This window comes from Hyla sarda, chromosome 2, assembly GCF_029499605.1.
Source record: "Hyla sarda isolate aHylSar1 chromosome 2, aHylSar1.hap1, whole genome shotgun sequence".
NCBI classification, from domain to species: Eukaryota; Metazoa; Chordata; class Amphibia; order Anura; family Hylidae; genus Hyla; species Hyla sarda.
In genome coordinates, this window is record NC_079190.1 from 177,439,255 (window position 1) to 177,456,945 (window position 17,691).

At 43.6% G+C, this 17,691-nt stretch overlaps 1 protein-coding gene across 4 annotated transcripts in view; it reads left to right on the forward strand.

Annotated features, from left to right (window-relative positions):
* Window positions 1-1,770: 1,770 nt before the first annotated feature.
* Window positions 1,771-17,691, forward strand: part of MCF2L (MCF.2 cell line derived transforming sequence like) — a 307,099-nt gene continuing 291,178 nt past the window's right edge. For 2 of the 4 annotated variants that reach the window (XM_056555797.1, XM_056555802.1), the window contains exons 1-2: window positions 1,771-1,945; window positions 10,615-10,803. In XM_056555797.1, coding sequence (XP_056411772.1) covers window positions 10,632-10,803 — 172 coding nt within the window. In that variant the 5' untranslated portion in view covers window positions 1,771-1,945; window positions 10,615-10,631. The remainder of the gene's footprint in view (window positions 1,946-10,614; window positions 10,804-17,691) is intronic. The other 2 variants (XM_056555804.1, XM_056555800.1) reach the window with 2 other exon arrangements.

A 17,691-nucleotide genomic window follows, 5' to 3' on the forward strand; every position in this document is an offset into this window, starting at 1 on the left:
CCTGTCTTTGTTTATTATGGGGGGGGGACTGCGTCTGTCTTTATTTATTATAGGAGGACTGCGTCTGTCTTTATTTATTTGGGGGAGGGGGGGACTGCACCTGTCTTTATTTCTTATGGGGGGGGGACTGCACCTGTCTTTATTTCTTATGGGGGGGGGACTGCACCTGTCTTTATTTCTTATGGGGGGGGGACTGCACCTGTCTTTATTTCTTACGGGGGGGGACTGCGCCTGTCTTTATTTCTTATGGGGGGGGACTGCGCCTGTCTTTATTTCTTATGGGGGGTCTGCGTCTGTCTTTATTTCTTATTGGGGGGACTGCGTCTGTCTTTATTTCTTATGGGGGGGACTGCGCCTGTCTTTATTTCTTATGGGGGGGACTGCGTCTGTCTTTATTTCTTATGGAGGGGACTGCGCCTGTCTTTATTTCTTATGGGGGGGACTGCGTCTGTCTTTATTTCTTATGGGGGGGGGGAACTGCGCCTGTCTTTATTTATTATGGGGGGGGGGACTGCATCTGTCTTTATTTCTTATGGGGGGACTGTGCCTGTCTTTATTATGGGGGGACAGGACTGCGTCTGTCTTTATTTCTTATGGGGGGGACTGCGTCTGTCTTTATTTATTATAGGAGGACTGCGTCTGTCTTTATTTATTTGGGGGAGGGGGGGGGACTGCACCTGTCTTTATTTCTTATGGGGGGGGGGGACTGCGCCTGTCTTTATTACTTATGGGGGGGGGGGACGACTGCGTCTGTCTTTATTTCTTATGGGGGGGGGACTGCGTCTGTCTTTATTTCGTATGGGGGGACTGCGCCTGTCTTTATTTCTTATGGGGGGGGGGCCTGCGTCTGTCTTTATTTCTTATGGGGGGGGGACTGCGTCTGTCTTTATTTCTTATGGGGGGGACTGCGTCTGTCTTTATTTCTTATGGGGGGGGCTGCGCCTGTCTATTTCTTATGGGGGGGGGACTGCGTCTGTCTTTATTTATTAAGGGGGGGGGACTGCGCCTGTCTTTATTTATTATGGGGGGGACTGCATCTGTCTTTATTTATTATGGGGGGGACTGCATCTGTCTTTCTTATGGGGGGGGGGGCTGCGCCTGTCTTTATTTCTTATGGGGGGGGGGACGGGGGGACTGCACCTGTCTATATTTCTTATGGGGGGACTGCGTCTGTCTTTATTTCTTATGGGGGGGGGGGCGGGACTGCACCTGTCTTTATTTCTTATGGGGGGGGGGGACTGCGCCTGTCTTTATTACTTATGGGGGGGGACTGCATCTGTCTGTATTTCTTATGGGGGGGGGGGACTGCGCCTGTCTTTATTACTTATGGGGGGGGGGGACTGCATCTGTCTTTATTTCGTATGGGGGGGGGGACTGCGCCTGTCTTTATTTCTTATGGGGGGGGGGGACTGCATCTGTCTTTATTTCTTATGGGGGGGGGGGGCTGCGTCTGTCTTTATTTCTTATGGGGGGGACTGCGCCTGTCTATTTCTTATGGGGGGGGGGCTGCGTCTGTCTTTATTTATTATGGGGGGGGACTGCGCCTGTCTTTATTTATTATGGGGGGACTGCATCTGTCTTTATTTATCTTGTTCACATACATCTCCCCACATACGATTCCATGGATACATACAATGTACACACCAATAATAGACATGTGATGGGAAACCTCCATCCGCAGCGGTCCTGTCACCGTCTCCACTCGGTTCGGGGCTATTCTCGCTGCGGCTGCTAGGTGTCGCCCGCGGGTCACTGCGGATCCTGCCTCCAGTCTGTATGGTCTTTTCATCCCGTGTCCACCTCCTCTCCCGTGTCCACACCTCCAGCCCGTGTATGGCCGGACAGCCTGGGCAGAGAGCCGGCTTGTGCAGCACGTTTGTCCGGGAAGGAGAAGGATAGGAGCGGGCAGGCGGTGCAGCAGCTGCTGTGGAGGGCTCCCTGTGAGGTGAGTGCGGGCGGCACAGGGGTCCGGGCACAGGTTGGGGTGGCAGCAGGAGGGCACACCTGCACATTGGGAACTTTCTAGGGAGCACAGAGCCTGCATTGTGTCAGTGGCGGAGAACACTGGCTATTGTTACCGTACAGCCGCGGCTTATCCCTCATCTAGAGGACAGGTCACATCGTGCGGTACTGCTGGACCACACTGCACTGGAATCCTCTAAGGAGTGTCCATACTACTAATACAGTACATGTGTATATAAAGGCAAAGGGATCAGGATGGATAATCCCAAGCAAGAAGTCAGTGCTGGCTGCAGGGATGCCCACCCTGATGAATGCCACCCTGATGAATCCCACCCTGATGAATCCCACCCTGATGAATGCCCACCCTGATGAATGCCCACCCTGATGAATGCCCACCCTGATGAATGCCCACCTGCTCCTGCCCATAGATCTGCAGGATCCCAACTTCTTATAGGGGAAATCTGATAAAAAAATATCCAGACCGAAGTATTGTGCTGGAGTCCCTGAATAGTATGAACAGGTCCCTCTTCATGCCCACAACCAGTCATTACTCAGTGTGCCACTTATATACCAAAGATTTCCTCTATTTTTGCAAACCGGGCATTGCCCAGAGGGTGCACTGTATTCCTCAAGCATGGTGCCCATGTTAAGACATACAGGGGGGATATTCAGAGGATTTTGTGCCCCCACCCTTCCCTTTTGGGGGGGTATTTTGTGACACATTTAATTAAAAAGTGTTTTTTGTCCTTTTTGTTTTTTTCCACCTGTGTTTTTCACAATATAAGTCATGTGATTCTTTCGTCATGTGATTTAAGATTTCCTATAAGAATGTGAGGAAAAAATTGCCAATAAAATCTCCCACTCGTGACATTTTCTTTCACCCTGTAGAGGTCTATGTGAGGATAGCAACTAGAGATGAGCGCATTTACAGTAAATTCGATTCATCACGAACTTCTCGGCTCGGCAGTTGATGACTTATCCTGCATAAATGAGTTCAGCTTTCCGGTGCTCCGATGGGCTGGAAAAGGTGGATACATTCCTAGGAAAGAGTCTCCTAGGACTGTATCCACCTTTTCCAGCCCACCGGAGCACCTGAAAGCTGAATAAATTTATGCAGGAAAAGTCATCAACTGCCGAGCCGAGAAGTTTGTGACGAATCGAATTTACTGTAAGTTCGCTCATCTCTAATAGCCACCACAAGCTAGGAGAAAAACACCATCGCATGCTACAATATAAAAAACAAAATAAACAACCAGTGAGAAAAAGAGGGCTAAAATTCTGTGTTTGAATTGTCCACAAGGCAAAATGTCCGCCTGGGAAAATTCCGTAACGACATACCGCAGACGGCGGGCACAGCCAGAACATGCCAGCACCAGGACCACTTGGAAATGCGCTGTCTCCATAGATGGCAATGCATTTCCAAGCAGATTTAGCAGAAAGCATTGGCAATATAACAAGAATTAGCAATTCTTTCTGCAGAGGCTGGAATCGAAATTTACACGGCAGATGTTTCCACTGTGGAAATTCCGCCACCTGTATGAACATAGCCTAAGGGTTCGTGAACACGGGCAGGTGTCACTGCATGTTTCCCTCTGTGAGTTTAAATAGGGGCGGGCTCTCTGCGGCATTGACTTCAATGAAATCCACCCGTTTGAACGAGCCCTAAGAGTACGTTCACACAAGTGGATTTTGTGCAAATTCTTTTTGCTGTTAAAAGTCCACAGTGGATTCTGCTACCATTGACAATGGGTCAGCAGAAAATCTGCAGAGTGGGGATTTTCTGCAGACCTGTTGAAGTGAAAGGTAGCAAAATACACTGTGGAAAACCTGCACAAAATTCGCCTGTGTGAACAGACCCTTGGTGTATGTTTACATGTGCGTATTTTACTGCAGATTTTCTGCAGCTGATTTTGGTACCAATGTGCACGTGTGAACATCCCCTTATACATATTTAGGTCTGGGCTACCCTGGGACTGATTTTGGTACCAATGTGCACGTGTGAACATCCCCTTATACATATTTAGGTCTGGGCTACCCTGGGACTATTTTTAGCACTACAGATAGATTTTTACTTTATCATGAAACTCAGTGTATTGCTATGGACTGCAGACAGGAGCACACTGGTGGTACAGTTGCATGGAAAGAGAATATGATGCAGAAAGAGTCCTGGTTATTAGACTAGGACCATGAATTAGACAGGTGGTCTCCATACTGTGACCCTCCAGCTGTTGCAAAACTACAACTCCCAGCATGCCCGGACAGCCGTTGGCTGTCCGGGCATGCTGGGAGTTGTAGTTTTGCAACAACTGGAGGGCCACAGTATGGAGACCACTGCATTAGACTCTTCAGGGGAGCCCATCCAGCTCCCTGCAGTTCTTTAAAGGGGTTATCCAGGAAAAAACTTTTTATTTATTTTATATATATATATATATATATATATATATATATATATCAACTGGCTCCAGAAAGTTTAACAGATTTGTAAATAACTTCTGTTAAAAAATCTTAATCCTTTCAGTACTTATGAGCTTCTGAAGTTAAGGTTGTTCTTTTCTGTCTAAGTGCTCTCTGATGACACGTGTCTCAGGAACTGCCCAGTTTAGAAGAGGTTTGCTATGGGGATTTGCTTCTAAACTGGGCAGTTCCAGAGACAGGTGTCATCAGAGAGCACTTAGACAGAAAAGAACAACATTAACTTCAGAAGCTCATAAGTACTGAAAGGATTAAGATTTTTTAACAGAAGTAATTTACAAATCTGTTTAACTTTCTGGAGCCAGTTGAGATATATAAGTTTTTTTTCCTGGATAACCCCTTTAACCCCAATGTAAAGTCAGGCAGGAGAAGGGAATTGTGACACTGTCACAACATTACACTATTTCATTAGGTTTTGACACTCAGTCTTTTGTAATCTCTTTATATTTAGCTCAACCATACTGGAATCTGCAGCCACGGGGGATGTCTACAATGAGAAAATGTACAATATTCACACCTGTTAGTGTTATCAAGTATGCCTGAGAGTCAGGGTCATATACACCGCAGGAATCCGATAATGCCATATATTCAGATAGTGCCATAAAAATAACAGTATACGATAGCAGGTATATAACTATGGTAAGGAAATGACACACGTGTCACAGGATAGCAGGTGGTTCACAGCTACGGATTGAGTGGTGAAAAATAATGTAATACAGTGATAAGTGTGAGAGAAATTCCTATACTTTCTGTAATTTAACCTTCTAAATCTGGAATTTTTTATTCGTCACAATCGGTCATCACAGGTGCACATGAAAATAACGTATTCACGTCAGAGATCGGAAAGCATACCGTCGGATTTCTAATACAGATTTCAACTTTACATGTTGGGGGTTTGGCTGCAGAATAGCCTTATACAGTCATGGCCGTAAATGTTGGCACCCCTGAAATTTGAAGTATTTCTCACAGAAAAGGATTGCAGTAACACATGTTTTGTTATACACATGTTTATTCCCTTTGTGTGTATTGGAACTAAACCAAAAAAGGGAGGAATAAGAGCAAATTGGACATAATGTCACACCAAACTCCAAAAATGGCCTGGACAAAATTATTTGCACCCTTCCAAAATTGTGGATATATAAGACTGTTTCAAGCATGTGAAGCTCCTTTAAATCCACCTGCGGCAAGTAACAGGTGTGGGCAATATAGAAATCACACCTGAAAGCAGATAAAAAGGAGAGAAGTTCACTTAGTCTTTGCATTGTGTGTCTGTGTGTGCCACACTGAGCATGGACAACAGAAAGAGGAGAAGTGAACTGTCTGAGGACTTGAGAACCAACATTTTGGAAAAATTTCAACAATCTCAAGGTTACAAATCCATCTCCAGAGATCTAGATTTGCCTTTGTCCACTGTGAGCAACATTATCAAGAAGTTTGCAACCCATGGCACTGTAACTAATCTCCCTGGGTGTGGATGGAAGAGAAAATTGATGAAAGGTGTCAACAGAGGATAGTCCGGATGGTGGATAAGCAGCCCCAGACAAGTTCCAAACATATTCAAGCTGTTCTGCAGGCTCAGGGAGCATCAGTGTCAGCGTGAACTATCCATCGACTTGAAATTAAATTAAACGCTATGGCAGGAGACCCAGGAGGACCCCACTGCTGACACAGACATAAAAAAGGAAGACTACATTTTGCCAAAATGAACTTGAGTAAGCCAAAATCCTTCTGGTAAAATGTCATGTGGACAGATGAGACAAAGATAGAGCTTTTTGGTAAAGCACATCATTCTACTGTTTACCGAAAATGGAATGAGGCCTACAAAGAAAAGAACACAGTACCTACAGTGAAATATGGTGGAGGCTCAATGATGTTTTGGGGTTGTTTTGCTGTCTCTGGCACTGGGTTCCTTGAATGTGTGCAAGGCATCATGAAATCTGAGGATTACCAATGGATTTTGGGTCACACTGTACAGCCCAGTGTCAGAAAGCTGGGTTTGCGTGCGAGATCTTGGGTCTTCCAGCAGCACAATGGATCTTGGGTCTTCCAGCAGGACAATGACCCCAAACATATGTCAAAAAGCCCCCCGAAATGGATGGGAACAAAGCGCTGGAGAGTTCTGAAGTGACAGCAATGAGTCCAAATCTAAATCCCATTGAACACCTGTGGAGAGATCTTAAAATTGCTTTTGGGAAAAGGCGCCCTTCCAATAAGAGAGACCTGGAGCAGTTTGCAAAGGAAGAGTGGTCTAACATTCCGTCTGAGAGGTGTAAGAAGCTTATTGATGGTTATAGGAAGTGACTGATTTCAGTTATTTTTTCCAAAGGTTGTGCAACCAAATATTAAGTTAAGGGTGCCAATAATTTTGTCCAGACCATTTTTTGGTGTTTGGTGTCACATTATGTCCAATTAGCTTTTTTCCCTCCCTTTTTTGGTTTAGTTGCAATACACACAAAGGGAATAAACATGTGTATAGCAAAACGTGTTACTGCAATCCTTTTCTGTGAGAAATACCTAATTTTCTAGAAAAACTTCAGGGGTGCCAACATTTACGGCCATGACTGTACAAGGGCACTAATCTGCGGCAAGGCTACCAGATGGGGTCTCTGTACGGAGACGTGGCAATAAGTGACATTACAACCTGCTTGTTTCCAGTGGATCATAACAATAATAAAACATATTTGCTGAAGCTGACTCATTGTTACCATAGGAGTATCATTGTTCTCTGTGGCACAGTTGGCTGCTGTTATTACATTGAGGGATGGACGTATGCTTTTAGGGAATTGCTGTATGAACAGTTAAAGGGGTAATCTGGTACTGAACACAGGATAAGTTTCTGATCGTGGGGTTCGACCTCTGGAACCCCTCTGATCTCCTGACCGACTCCCCTGCTCTCCCATAGAGATGCACGGAGGGGGCTTGTCGGTCACTACTGCGTGCGGTGCCTGGTCCATGCATGGTGAGAGGTGAAGCACCGTGCAGGAGATTGTGGGGGTCCCTGTGGATTGGTGATTAGTTGTTCAGTACCAGAGTACCCCTTTAACAAACCTCTAGGTAAACCTCTTTGAGACTGTGTTCACATGGTGAGATTTTTCCACATTCTTGGCTTGTTTTAATTATGGCGAAATTGCAGCATAAATTTTTAATGCATTTGGACAAATCATGGTAAAATTGCACAATTTTTTCCATAACAATTCACCAGAATCACAGCAAATTTGCAAAAAAAAAAAAAAACACTGCAGGTAAACATCACCATTTAAACACAGCCTTAGGGTATGTTCACACTGAGGAATTGGAGAGGAATTTCCACGAGTAATTCTGCTCGCTTTTTCCTCTCCAATTCATTCAGCTGTGAAATCCCCATAGAGCTCTGCAGAATTTCTGCTCCTCAGTTCACACTGAGGAATTTCCTTAAGCAGAATTCTGAGGAGGAAGTATGTTCCGCTTGAAGAAAGAACATGTTCGTTCTTTCAGGCGAAATCAGCGTCGTTCTCCCATAGAGATCAATGTTATATATTTTTTTGAGTCAGAAGCATTTCCACGCGGAATCCACGCAGAATTTCTGCATGAAAAAAATATATAATTATGAATAGAAATACTTGATACTCCTCCGCATGAAACCTGCATTTCCGTGCGGAATTCCGCGCCAATTCCATGCAAAATCTCTGTGAGTTCTTGTGGAAAAGTAACAATATTTTGAGGCAGAAAATTTCTGCTTGATTTCCGCCCCGATTCCTCAGTGTGAACATACCCTAAGGTTGCTGAATGTTCTCATTGTACATTTAAAGGGGTACTCCGGTGGAAAACATTTTTTTTTTAAATCAACTGGTGCCAGAAAGGTAAACAGATTTGTAAATTACTTCTATTTTAATATTTCCAGTACTTATCAGCTGATGTATACTACAGAGGAAGTTCTTTTCTTTTTGAATTTCTTCTCTGTCTGAACACAGTGCTCTCTGCTGACACCTCTGTCCATGTCAGGTACGGTCCAAAGCAGGAATAAATCCCCATAGCAAACCTATCCTGCTCTGGACAGTTCCTGGCATAGACAGAGGTGTCAGCAGAGAACACTGTGGTCAGACAGAAAATAAATCCCTCACATAGACTTGTTTTGCCCCTATATCAAAGTAGAAAGATTAATAGAGAAGGTAGAAAGTTCTTTTTCTGGTGGAATAACTCCTAATACTTTGCATGTAGGATATTTAGGGAGAATTCATCACTTTTGGAAGACATTTGGTTGCTGGGTTTACATGGATTTATTGTCGGTCCGAACAGGCAGGAACCCGGATAAGGACTTATCTGGATTTATTTTAGTATTCTTGAATGATAAAAACTGCTTCCGTCCCATAATGTAATCCCTATAGTTCACTGTTGTAGGGGCGATAACATCAAGGAGGTTTTATTTTCTGCACATCTCATGGATTTTACGCTTGTGACAATTTACATTGGTTACTGACCTAAAGGTTTTCCTTCTCTCTCTTTCCTCTGCTTAAGTGCGATACATATATAGAGGAAGCACAGGCTGACACTATGACCTTGTAAGCAGACGTTTAGTGATATTTTCAGGGGTAAGCAAGCCAACACCCTATCCTGTATAGCAGTGGTCTTCAACCTGCGGACCTCCAGATGTTGCAAAACTACAATTCCCAGCATGCTCGGACAGCCGTTGGCTGTCCGGGCATGCTGGGAGTTGTAGTTTTGCAACATCTGGAGGGCCGCAGGTTGAAGACCACTGCTGTATAGGCTATCACATGAGCTTGCTGCTATATGGACAACTTCATCATTCATCTAACTAAGCCGGATTGTTGTAGCACATTATAGAAAGCCGAAAATGATTTTCTCAAATATGTTGTGTATATTCCAATGTTGTTTTTAACCTTACCCCTATTCCCATTAGTATAAGGCTATTACATGGTTAGCGCATCATTATTCTCTGCCGTACACACCCTTTTGCTTAAACGGCTCATCCACCATAAGGTGATTTTAGCACATACCTGGCAGACAGTAATGGACATGCTTAGGAAGGATCTGCACTTGTCTTGGGCTAAATGGCTATGTTGTGAGATTACCATAACACTGTGGCTAGCTTTTTGTGAACTTGTATTTCCTGTTTTCAGTTTTCTTGTTTGCCTACAAATCCCATGATACCATTTTCCTCCTTCCCACACACCAGCCACCCCACCCATTGGAACAAAAGACCTGTGGTTTTCAATCAGGGTGCCTACAGCTGTTGCATTAGTTGCAGATTGATCGCTCCACCCATTGAAGCAGATAGGCTCCTTGTCATCAGCTGACTAGTGAGTCAGGTCTCGACCGCATTGCAAGCTGGGAAAAATTCAAGACAGCAGTCATTTTGTATGCTGGTAAAAATAAATATTGGGGTGAAAATCACATAAGAATATGGAAAAAACCGTCACACACAGGTACAGACACTATATTATGAACTACAATAACTTTACAGCCCCTGTAGCATAGTCAAATAAAAAAAAATCCCGGAATTCCCCTTTAAAGGGTACCTCTCGTGAAATAAACTTTTGATATATTTTAGATTAATGAATGTTGAATAACTTTCCAATAGCATGTTAATGAAAAATATGCTTCTTTCTATTGTATTTTTCCCGATCAGTCCTGTCAGCAAGCATTTCTGACTCATGCCGGAGTCCTAAACACTCAGAGCTGCCAGCCTGCTTTGTTCACAGCCAAACAGGCTGTGAACAAAGCAGGCTGGCAGCTCTGAGTGTTCTCCTTTGTGAACAAAGCAGACTGGCAGCTCGTAGTGTTTAGGACTCCAGCATGAGTCTGAAATGCTTGCTGCCAGGACTGGTAGGGAGACCCCTAGTGGTCATTTCTTCAAAGTGGAAAATTAAATAGAAAGAAGCATATTTTTCAATAACATGCAATTGTAAAGTTATTCTGCATACATTAATCTATAATATATCAAAAGTTTTTTTGATGAGAGGTACCCTTTAATACTTCTGAATAAATGACATCATCAGCTGATCTGCTGTAACTGAGCCTAATAACACCATAGTCACTGTCTATTAAAACCATTAGTGCATATAATGTATTGTATTCAAAACGATGATGTATCTAGGTATCTATGACAATCTAGGTGAGTGATATGGAAAATATGATCATCTTCTAATATGAAATCTATTCATTTGGTTAATGTATTTTCAGGAGCTGATTGGGTTTTCATGCCTGAGTGTTGGGGCTTCTTTCTGTGCCGGGAGATTGGAAGTAGCATCTGTTTAGCTACACGGAGATCCTCCAGCGAGGATGAAACTGAAGATAATGATCACCAGGTGGATGTGTCTGACGTTATCCAGCTCGTCCCCGAAGACCAACCTGAGTTGGATATACAGGCAGGTAAGAAAACAATGAAATCTTTTATACTGGAAATGCTTTCTGCAGTCAACAAGAACATTTTGGAATGCTAATACTTGGAGAGAAAGAAAAAGGCACTGACCATATAAATCATGAAGGTATTGTTTATATAGATCTTATGCACATGAGTAAAGTCCGGTTCAGTAGGTAAAATACAGATCCAGCAAATTTCAAAATGATTATACCTTACATTTATTACAACTGCATAGGTACAGAAGTGGTAATGCTTTGACCCTCAAAAATGTGTGGGTCTTTGTCATACTGTACTGCTGTGTGACTGTGAATTTACGGAGAGTATATTTCATAGACTGTTTTGGGGTCTGTAAGAGGAAAAACGTTTCTGCTCCCTGGACAACCCCTTTAAAGGCTACAGACATATTTTGCATATTTAAAGGGGTACTCTGCTGCTCAGCGTTTGGAACAAACTTTTCCGAATGCTGGAGTCGGCACCGGGAGCTCGTGATGTCATGACCCGCCCCCTCATGATGCCCTGCCCCCTCAATGCAAGTCTATGGGAGGGGGCGTGACAGCTGTCACGCTCCCTCCCATAGACTTACATTGAGGGAGCGGGCCGTGACGTCATGAGGGGGCGGGCCATGACATCACGAGCTCCCGGCGCCGACTCCAGCATTCGGAACAGTTTGTTCCAAACGCTGAGCAGCAGAGTACCCCTTTAACTCTTGCTGTGTTTCGATGGTCTAAAAAAAGCATTTTCTCCATAGGTCTTATTTTATTTATTAAAAATGTATCTTAATTTTCTGAAACTTTTTTTTAAGTTTATTTATGACCAGGTCTAAGTTTCATATCAGCTTAGATGTCCATCCAGGAGTGGTGAGATAAGGGCTGAAGACTGAACCATCAGGCTGATTGTGGCAGAGTTCACTGTACACAGGACACAGCAGCCTTCACAATAGGTGAAAAGAAGGAGACTGTAAAAATGAAGAGAAACTAAACTGATTTGTTTAGAAATAAAATCCTATAGGGAAACTATTTTTGTACCATCATATAAAGCAAGGATGTAATATATGCATGCAAAGGTGTCCATAACCTGTAAAGAGGGCTGTGCATGGCAAGGTGGTAGAATTCCCTAAATAGTCACGTTCCTGGGACAATGACCTTTTTGCCCAGCCTTTAAAACTGCTCTAAATAAATGCAGCATACAAATATGTATAAAAATATTATTTATTTAGTTTTAGTTTTATATTTGTGACCCAAAAACAACAATTTTGTTTTCTGCTGTATGAAATATGCACAACAATGTCTCCTGATAAATAATTAATATGATGCACAAGGCCACTTCCTATTTGTTACAGTATTGATCTCTGTGAAGCTTACCTGTCCTTAAAGCACATTAATGATCTCTGCTATAAGTCTTAGGCTTATGCATAGAGCAGAGGCAGGAAACTGTAGAGCGGTGCACCAAGTCCCCTGGGATTCAGTATTATAAATGTACAGTCAGGTCCATAAATAATGGGACATCAACACAATTCTAACATTTTTGGCTCTATACACCACCACAATGGATTGAAATGAAGCAAACAAGATATGCTTTAACTGCAGACGATCAGCTTTAATTTGAGGGTATTTACATCCAAATCAGGTGAACGGTGTAGGAATTACAACAGTTTGCATGTGTGCCTCCCACTTGTTAAGGGACCAAAAATAATGGGACAATTGGCTTCTCAGCTGTTCCATGACCAGGTGTGTGTTATTCCCTCATTATCCCAATTACAATGAGCAGATAAAATGTCCAGAGTTCATTTCAAGTGTGCTATTTGCATTTTGAATCTGTTGCTGGCAGCTCTCAAGATGAGATCCAAAGCAAGCCATCATTAGGCTGAAAAAACAATACAAACCCATCAGAGAGAGAGAGAGACAAAACATTAGGCGAGGCCAAAACAACTTTTTAGAGCATTCCTAAAAAGAAGGAACGCATCGGTGAGATCAGCAACACCAAAGGACCCGGAAGACCAAGGAAAAAAACTGTGGAGGATGACCGAAGAATTCTTTCCCTGGTGAAGGAAACTCCCTTCACAACAGTTGGCCAGATCAAGAACACTCTTCAGGAGGTAGGTGTATGTGTATCAAAGACAACAATCAAGAGAAGACTGCACCAGAGTGAATACAGAGGGGTCACCACAAGATGGAAACCATTGGTGAGCATCAGAAACACGAAGGCCAGATTAGAGTTTACCAAATGACATCTAAAAAACCCTTCACAGTTCTGGGACAACATCCTATGGACAGATGAGACCAAGATCAACTTGTACCAGAGTGATGGGAAGAGAAAAGTATGGAGAAGGAAAGGAACATGATCCTAAGCATACCACCTCATCAGTGAGGCATGGTGGTGGTTGTAGTGTCATGGCATAGTGGGCATGTATGGCTGCCAATGGAACTGCTTCTCTTGTATTTATTGATGATGTGACTGCTGACAAAAGCAGCAGGATGAATTCTGAAGTATTTCAGGTAATATTATCTTCTCATATTCAGCAAAATGCTTCAGTACTCATTGGACGGCGCTTCACAGTGCAGATGGACAATGACCCAAAGCAAACGACAAAAGCAACCAAAGAGTTTTTTATGGGAAAGAAGTGGAATGTTATGCAATGGCCAAGTCAATCACCTGACCTGAATCCGATTGAGCATGCATTTCACTTTCTGAAGACAAAACTGAAGGGAAAATACCCCAAAAACAAGCAGGAACTGAAGACTGTTGCAGTAGAGGCCTGGCAGAGCATAACCAGGGATGAAACCCAGCATCTGGTGATGTCTATGCATTCCAGACTTCAGGCTCTAATTGACTGTAAAGGATTTGCAACCAAGTATTAAAAAGTGAAAGTTTGATTTATGATTATTATTCTGTGCCATTACTTTTGGTCCCTTAACAAGTGGGAGACACATATGCAAACTGTTGTAATTCTTACACCGTACCCCTGATTTGGATGTAAATACCCTCAAATTAAAGCTGACAGTCTGCAGTTAAAGCATATCTTGTTCGTTTCATTTCAAATCCATTGTGGTGGTGTATAGAGCCAAAAATTTTAGAATTGTGTCAATGCCCCAATATTTCTGGACCTGACTGTATGTCATTGATTGGTTCTACGGTGGAATAGCTCCATAGTATGGCATTCAGTGGATCATGGCTTAATGTTTTTCTGTTAGCCTCTTTTGGGGGCAAAAAAGATGTCCATAGGCTTTTGTTTACATTTTTGTAAGGCCCCAAAGGAACCTGTAGATGCATTGTTTGGCCCTCTACTGATTGGATCTTGTTCAGTGCTTAGTACAGCCATGTGCATGAGGCCGTATTCACTCAAACTTTGGTAATTTGGAGGGTTAAGATGTTCTGTATTCCAAAGTTTAACAAACTCTATGTACTCACACGACTTTGTATAAATCAGTATACTGCTTTTGAAACTCTATGTGAAAAGCAGAAATAGATGGGCAAAGGGCTTAGCTGAGAACTTCTTTCCACACGTTTTAACAATTGTTGGGAGGTTTAACCAAATCCCCATTGATCAAAACTTCATTGATGAAAAACCCGACAGAAAACATACACAAAAAAATTTGAAATACAGTGGTCCCTCAACATACGATGGTAATCCGTTCCAAATGGACCATCGTTTGTTGAAACCATCGTATGTTGAGGGATCCGTGCAATGTAAAGTATAGGACAGTGGTCTACAACATGCGGACCTCCAGATGTTGCAAAACTACAACACCTAGCATGCCCGGACAGCCAACGGCTGTCCGGGCATGCTGGGAGTTGTAGTTTTGCAACATCTGGAGGTCCGCAGGTTGAAAACCACTGGTATTGGAGGTTATACTCACGTGTTCCCGCCGCTCCAGACCGTGTTCCCGCCGCGTCCCCGGGGTGTCCCCAATGCTCCAGCAAGGCCTCTGCTTCCCCGGTGTGAGGTGAGGCATCCTCGCTCTCCGTCGCAGTCATCACGTAGCTACGCACGCCACTCCTATTGGATGACGGGACGGCGTGCGCAGTGACGTGATGACGTTGGAGGAGAGCGCCGATGATGCAGGGGATCCCGAAGAGGACGCGCCGGAGCTCCGAGGACAGGTAAGTGATCGTCAGTGGACCACACGGGGCACCGTAAACGGCTATCCGGTGGCAGCTGAAGCAGTTTGCGCTGCCAGATAGCCGTTTATGCAATGGCCCCGACATACAAAAGCATCGTATGTTGATGGTGCTTTCAACATGCGATGGCCTCTGAGAGGCCATCGTATGTTGAAATGATCGTATGTCGGGGCCATCGTAGGTCGGGGGGGGGGGGGGTCACTGTTGTCATTAGTATAAGGCTCTGTTCACATCTGTCTGTCTGTTTATCCATTCTGTTTAAATTGAAATTGATTTGTTCTGTTTAAAGAAAATGCCCTTTAGTACAAGCCCTTCCTTCAGTCAAAAGTGACCAAACCCCTGCCAGACACCTTTATAAGGCAATGGTTTCCATCAGGCACCAATAAAAGACAGGTGTGTAACAGTCTTATAAATCAATTTTAAGGCAAATCATGTTGCGATATCCATAAAAGCAGTTTAAAATCTTTGCTGTGCTGTTCTGACACTTATATAAATAAAAACATTTTAAGTATGTGTGAGTCATTGTGTGACATTTTTGGGAAGTGTAGGCGAGCAGATAGTTGTCATAAAGTGGTCTCTTGAGAGCGGCATCATCACTATTCGTCTTGAGACATTTTTATGTATATGACGCTGGCCTTCAATCTGCATAAAAAAATAAATAAAAAAAGAGTAAATATTTGATGAGTTTCCTAAGAAGTACAAAAGCACAGCAACAGCCTCGGAATAGATAGCAAAATACATCTAGGTGGAATTTCTCCTATTAGGGAATGTTCACCAACATAATTTTATCTGTGTTGCACCTGTATACTGTTTGCTGAAAGGATAGTAAAGGGGTACTCCAGCGCTAAGACATCTTATCCCCTATCTAAAGGTTAGATGATAAGATGCCTGATCGCGGGGGTCCCACCACTGGGGACCCCTGTGATCTTCCACACCGAACCCCGTTAGAATCAGCCCCCGGAGCGTGCTCTCTCCAGGTCTGATTACTGGCGATCACGGGGACGGAGCATAGTGACGTCATGGCTCCGCCCCCGTGTGACGTCACTATGCTCCGTCCCCGTGATCGCCAGTAATCAGACCTGGAGCGAGCACGCTCCGGGGGCTGATTCTAACGGGGTTCGGTGTGGAAGATCACGGGGGTCCCCAGCGGCGGGATCCCCGCGATCAGGCATCTTATCCCCTATCCAAAGGATAAGATAAGCGCCGGAGTACCCCTTTAAGCTATTATCTGACATTACAGGCTTGCCTGTAGAATCTATGGACTGTATGTTGTATACATAAATATATGTAAGCACTTAGGCAACATCGAATGCAAAATTCAGGTGGATGTGCTTATTTTTCCCCTGTGTATTTTATTCCTTAGGTTTGTGTTTTGTGGATGTAAACCACAGTGTGAGCTGCATCAGATGTCTTAGGGCATTGTTTAATAGTAAATGGTATTAGGTCGTTCAATTCGAAGGTGTTAGTCTATGGGCAGCCTTGCTGTGTCACTCAGCATGTTCTGAACATGGCAGATCTGATCGCTCCAGCTTGAGGTCGTATGAGGTGAGAAATGAAGACTTCTCCAGCAAGTATCTGAATTAGACACTGACCGTGCACCCATTCAGGGCTATTTTGGTATATGACCTCTCATTCAGTACTGCTGAGTGTCTGTTTTTTCACTTTATACACAATATTATGTACTTAGATATGTACAAAATCATTAGAATAGATGAATTATAATGTATGTTTGTACAACTTTTTGTAAATATTTTAGTCATCATTTTATGTGAAAACACTGAAGAAATTACCCTCTGCTACAATGTAAAGTGTAGAGAGTGCACAGTCTGTATTATCGAATTTAATGTTGCTGTCCCTGGTGGAAAACTTTTTTTTTTTTTTTTTTTTTTTTTATCAACTGGTGCCAGAAAGTTTAACATATTTGTAAATTACTTCTGTAAAAAAATCTTAATCCTTCCAGGAGTTATTAGCTGCTGAATACTACAGAGGAAATGGTTTTCTTTTTGGAACACAGTGCTCTCTGCTGACATCATGACCACAGTGCTCTCTGCTGACATCTCTGTCCGTTCTAGGAAGTGTCCAGAGCAGCATATGTTTGCTATGGTGATTTTCTTCTACTCTGGACAGTTCTTAAAATGGACAGAGATGTCAGCAGAGAGAACTGTAGTCATGATGTCAGCAGAGAGCTCTGTGTTCCAAAAATAAAATAATTTCCTCTGTAGTATTCAGCAGCTAATAAGTACTGGAAGGATTAAGATTTTTTAATATAAGTAATTAAAAAATCTGCTTAACTTTCTGGTACCAGTTGATAAAAAAAAAAAAAAAAGTTTTCCACCGGAGTACCCCTTTAACGACGAAGGACATATATTTACGTCCTCCGCTGGCTCCCGCGATATGCTGCGGGGTCACGCTTCATATCGGGTCAGTCTCGGCGGCTATCAACGGCCGGGATCCGCGGCTAATACAGGGCATCACTGATCGCGGTGATGCTCTGTATTAACCCTTCAGACGCGGCGATCAAAGCTGACCGCCGCATCTGAAGTGAAAGTGAAAGTATCCCGGCTGCTCAATCGGGCTGTTCCGGACAGCTGCGGTGAAATCGCGGCATCCCAAACAGCTTACAGGACACCGGGAGGGCCCTTACCTGCCTCCTCGGTGTCCGATCGGCTCATGACTGCTCCGTGCCTGAGATCCAGGCAGGAGCAGTCAAGCACCGATAACACTGATCACAGGCGTGTTAATACACGCCTGTGATCTGTGTAAGATATCAGTGTGTG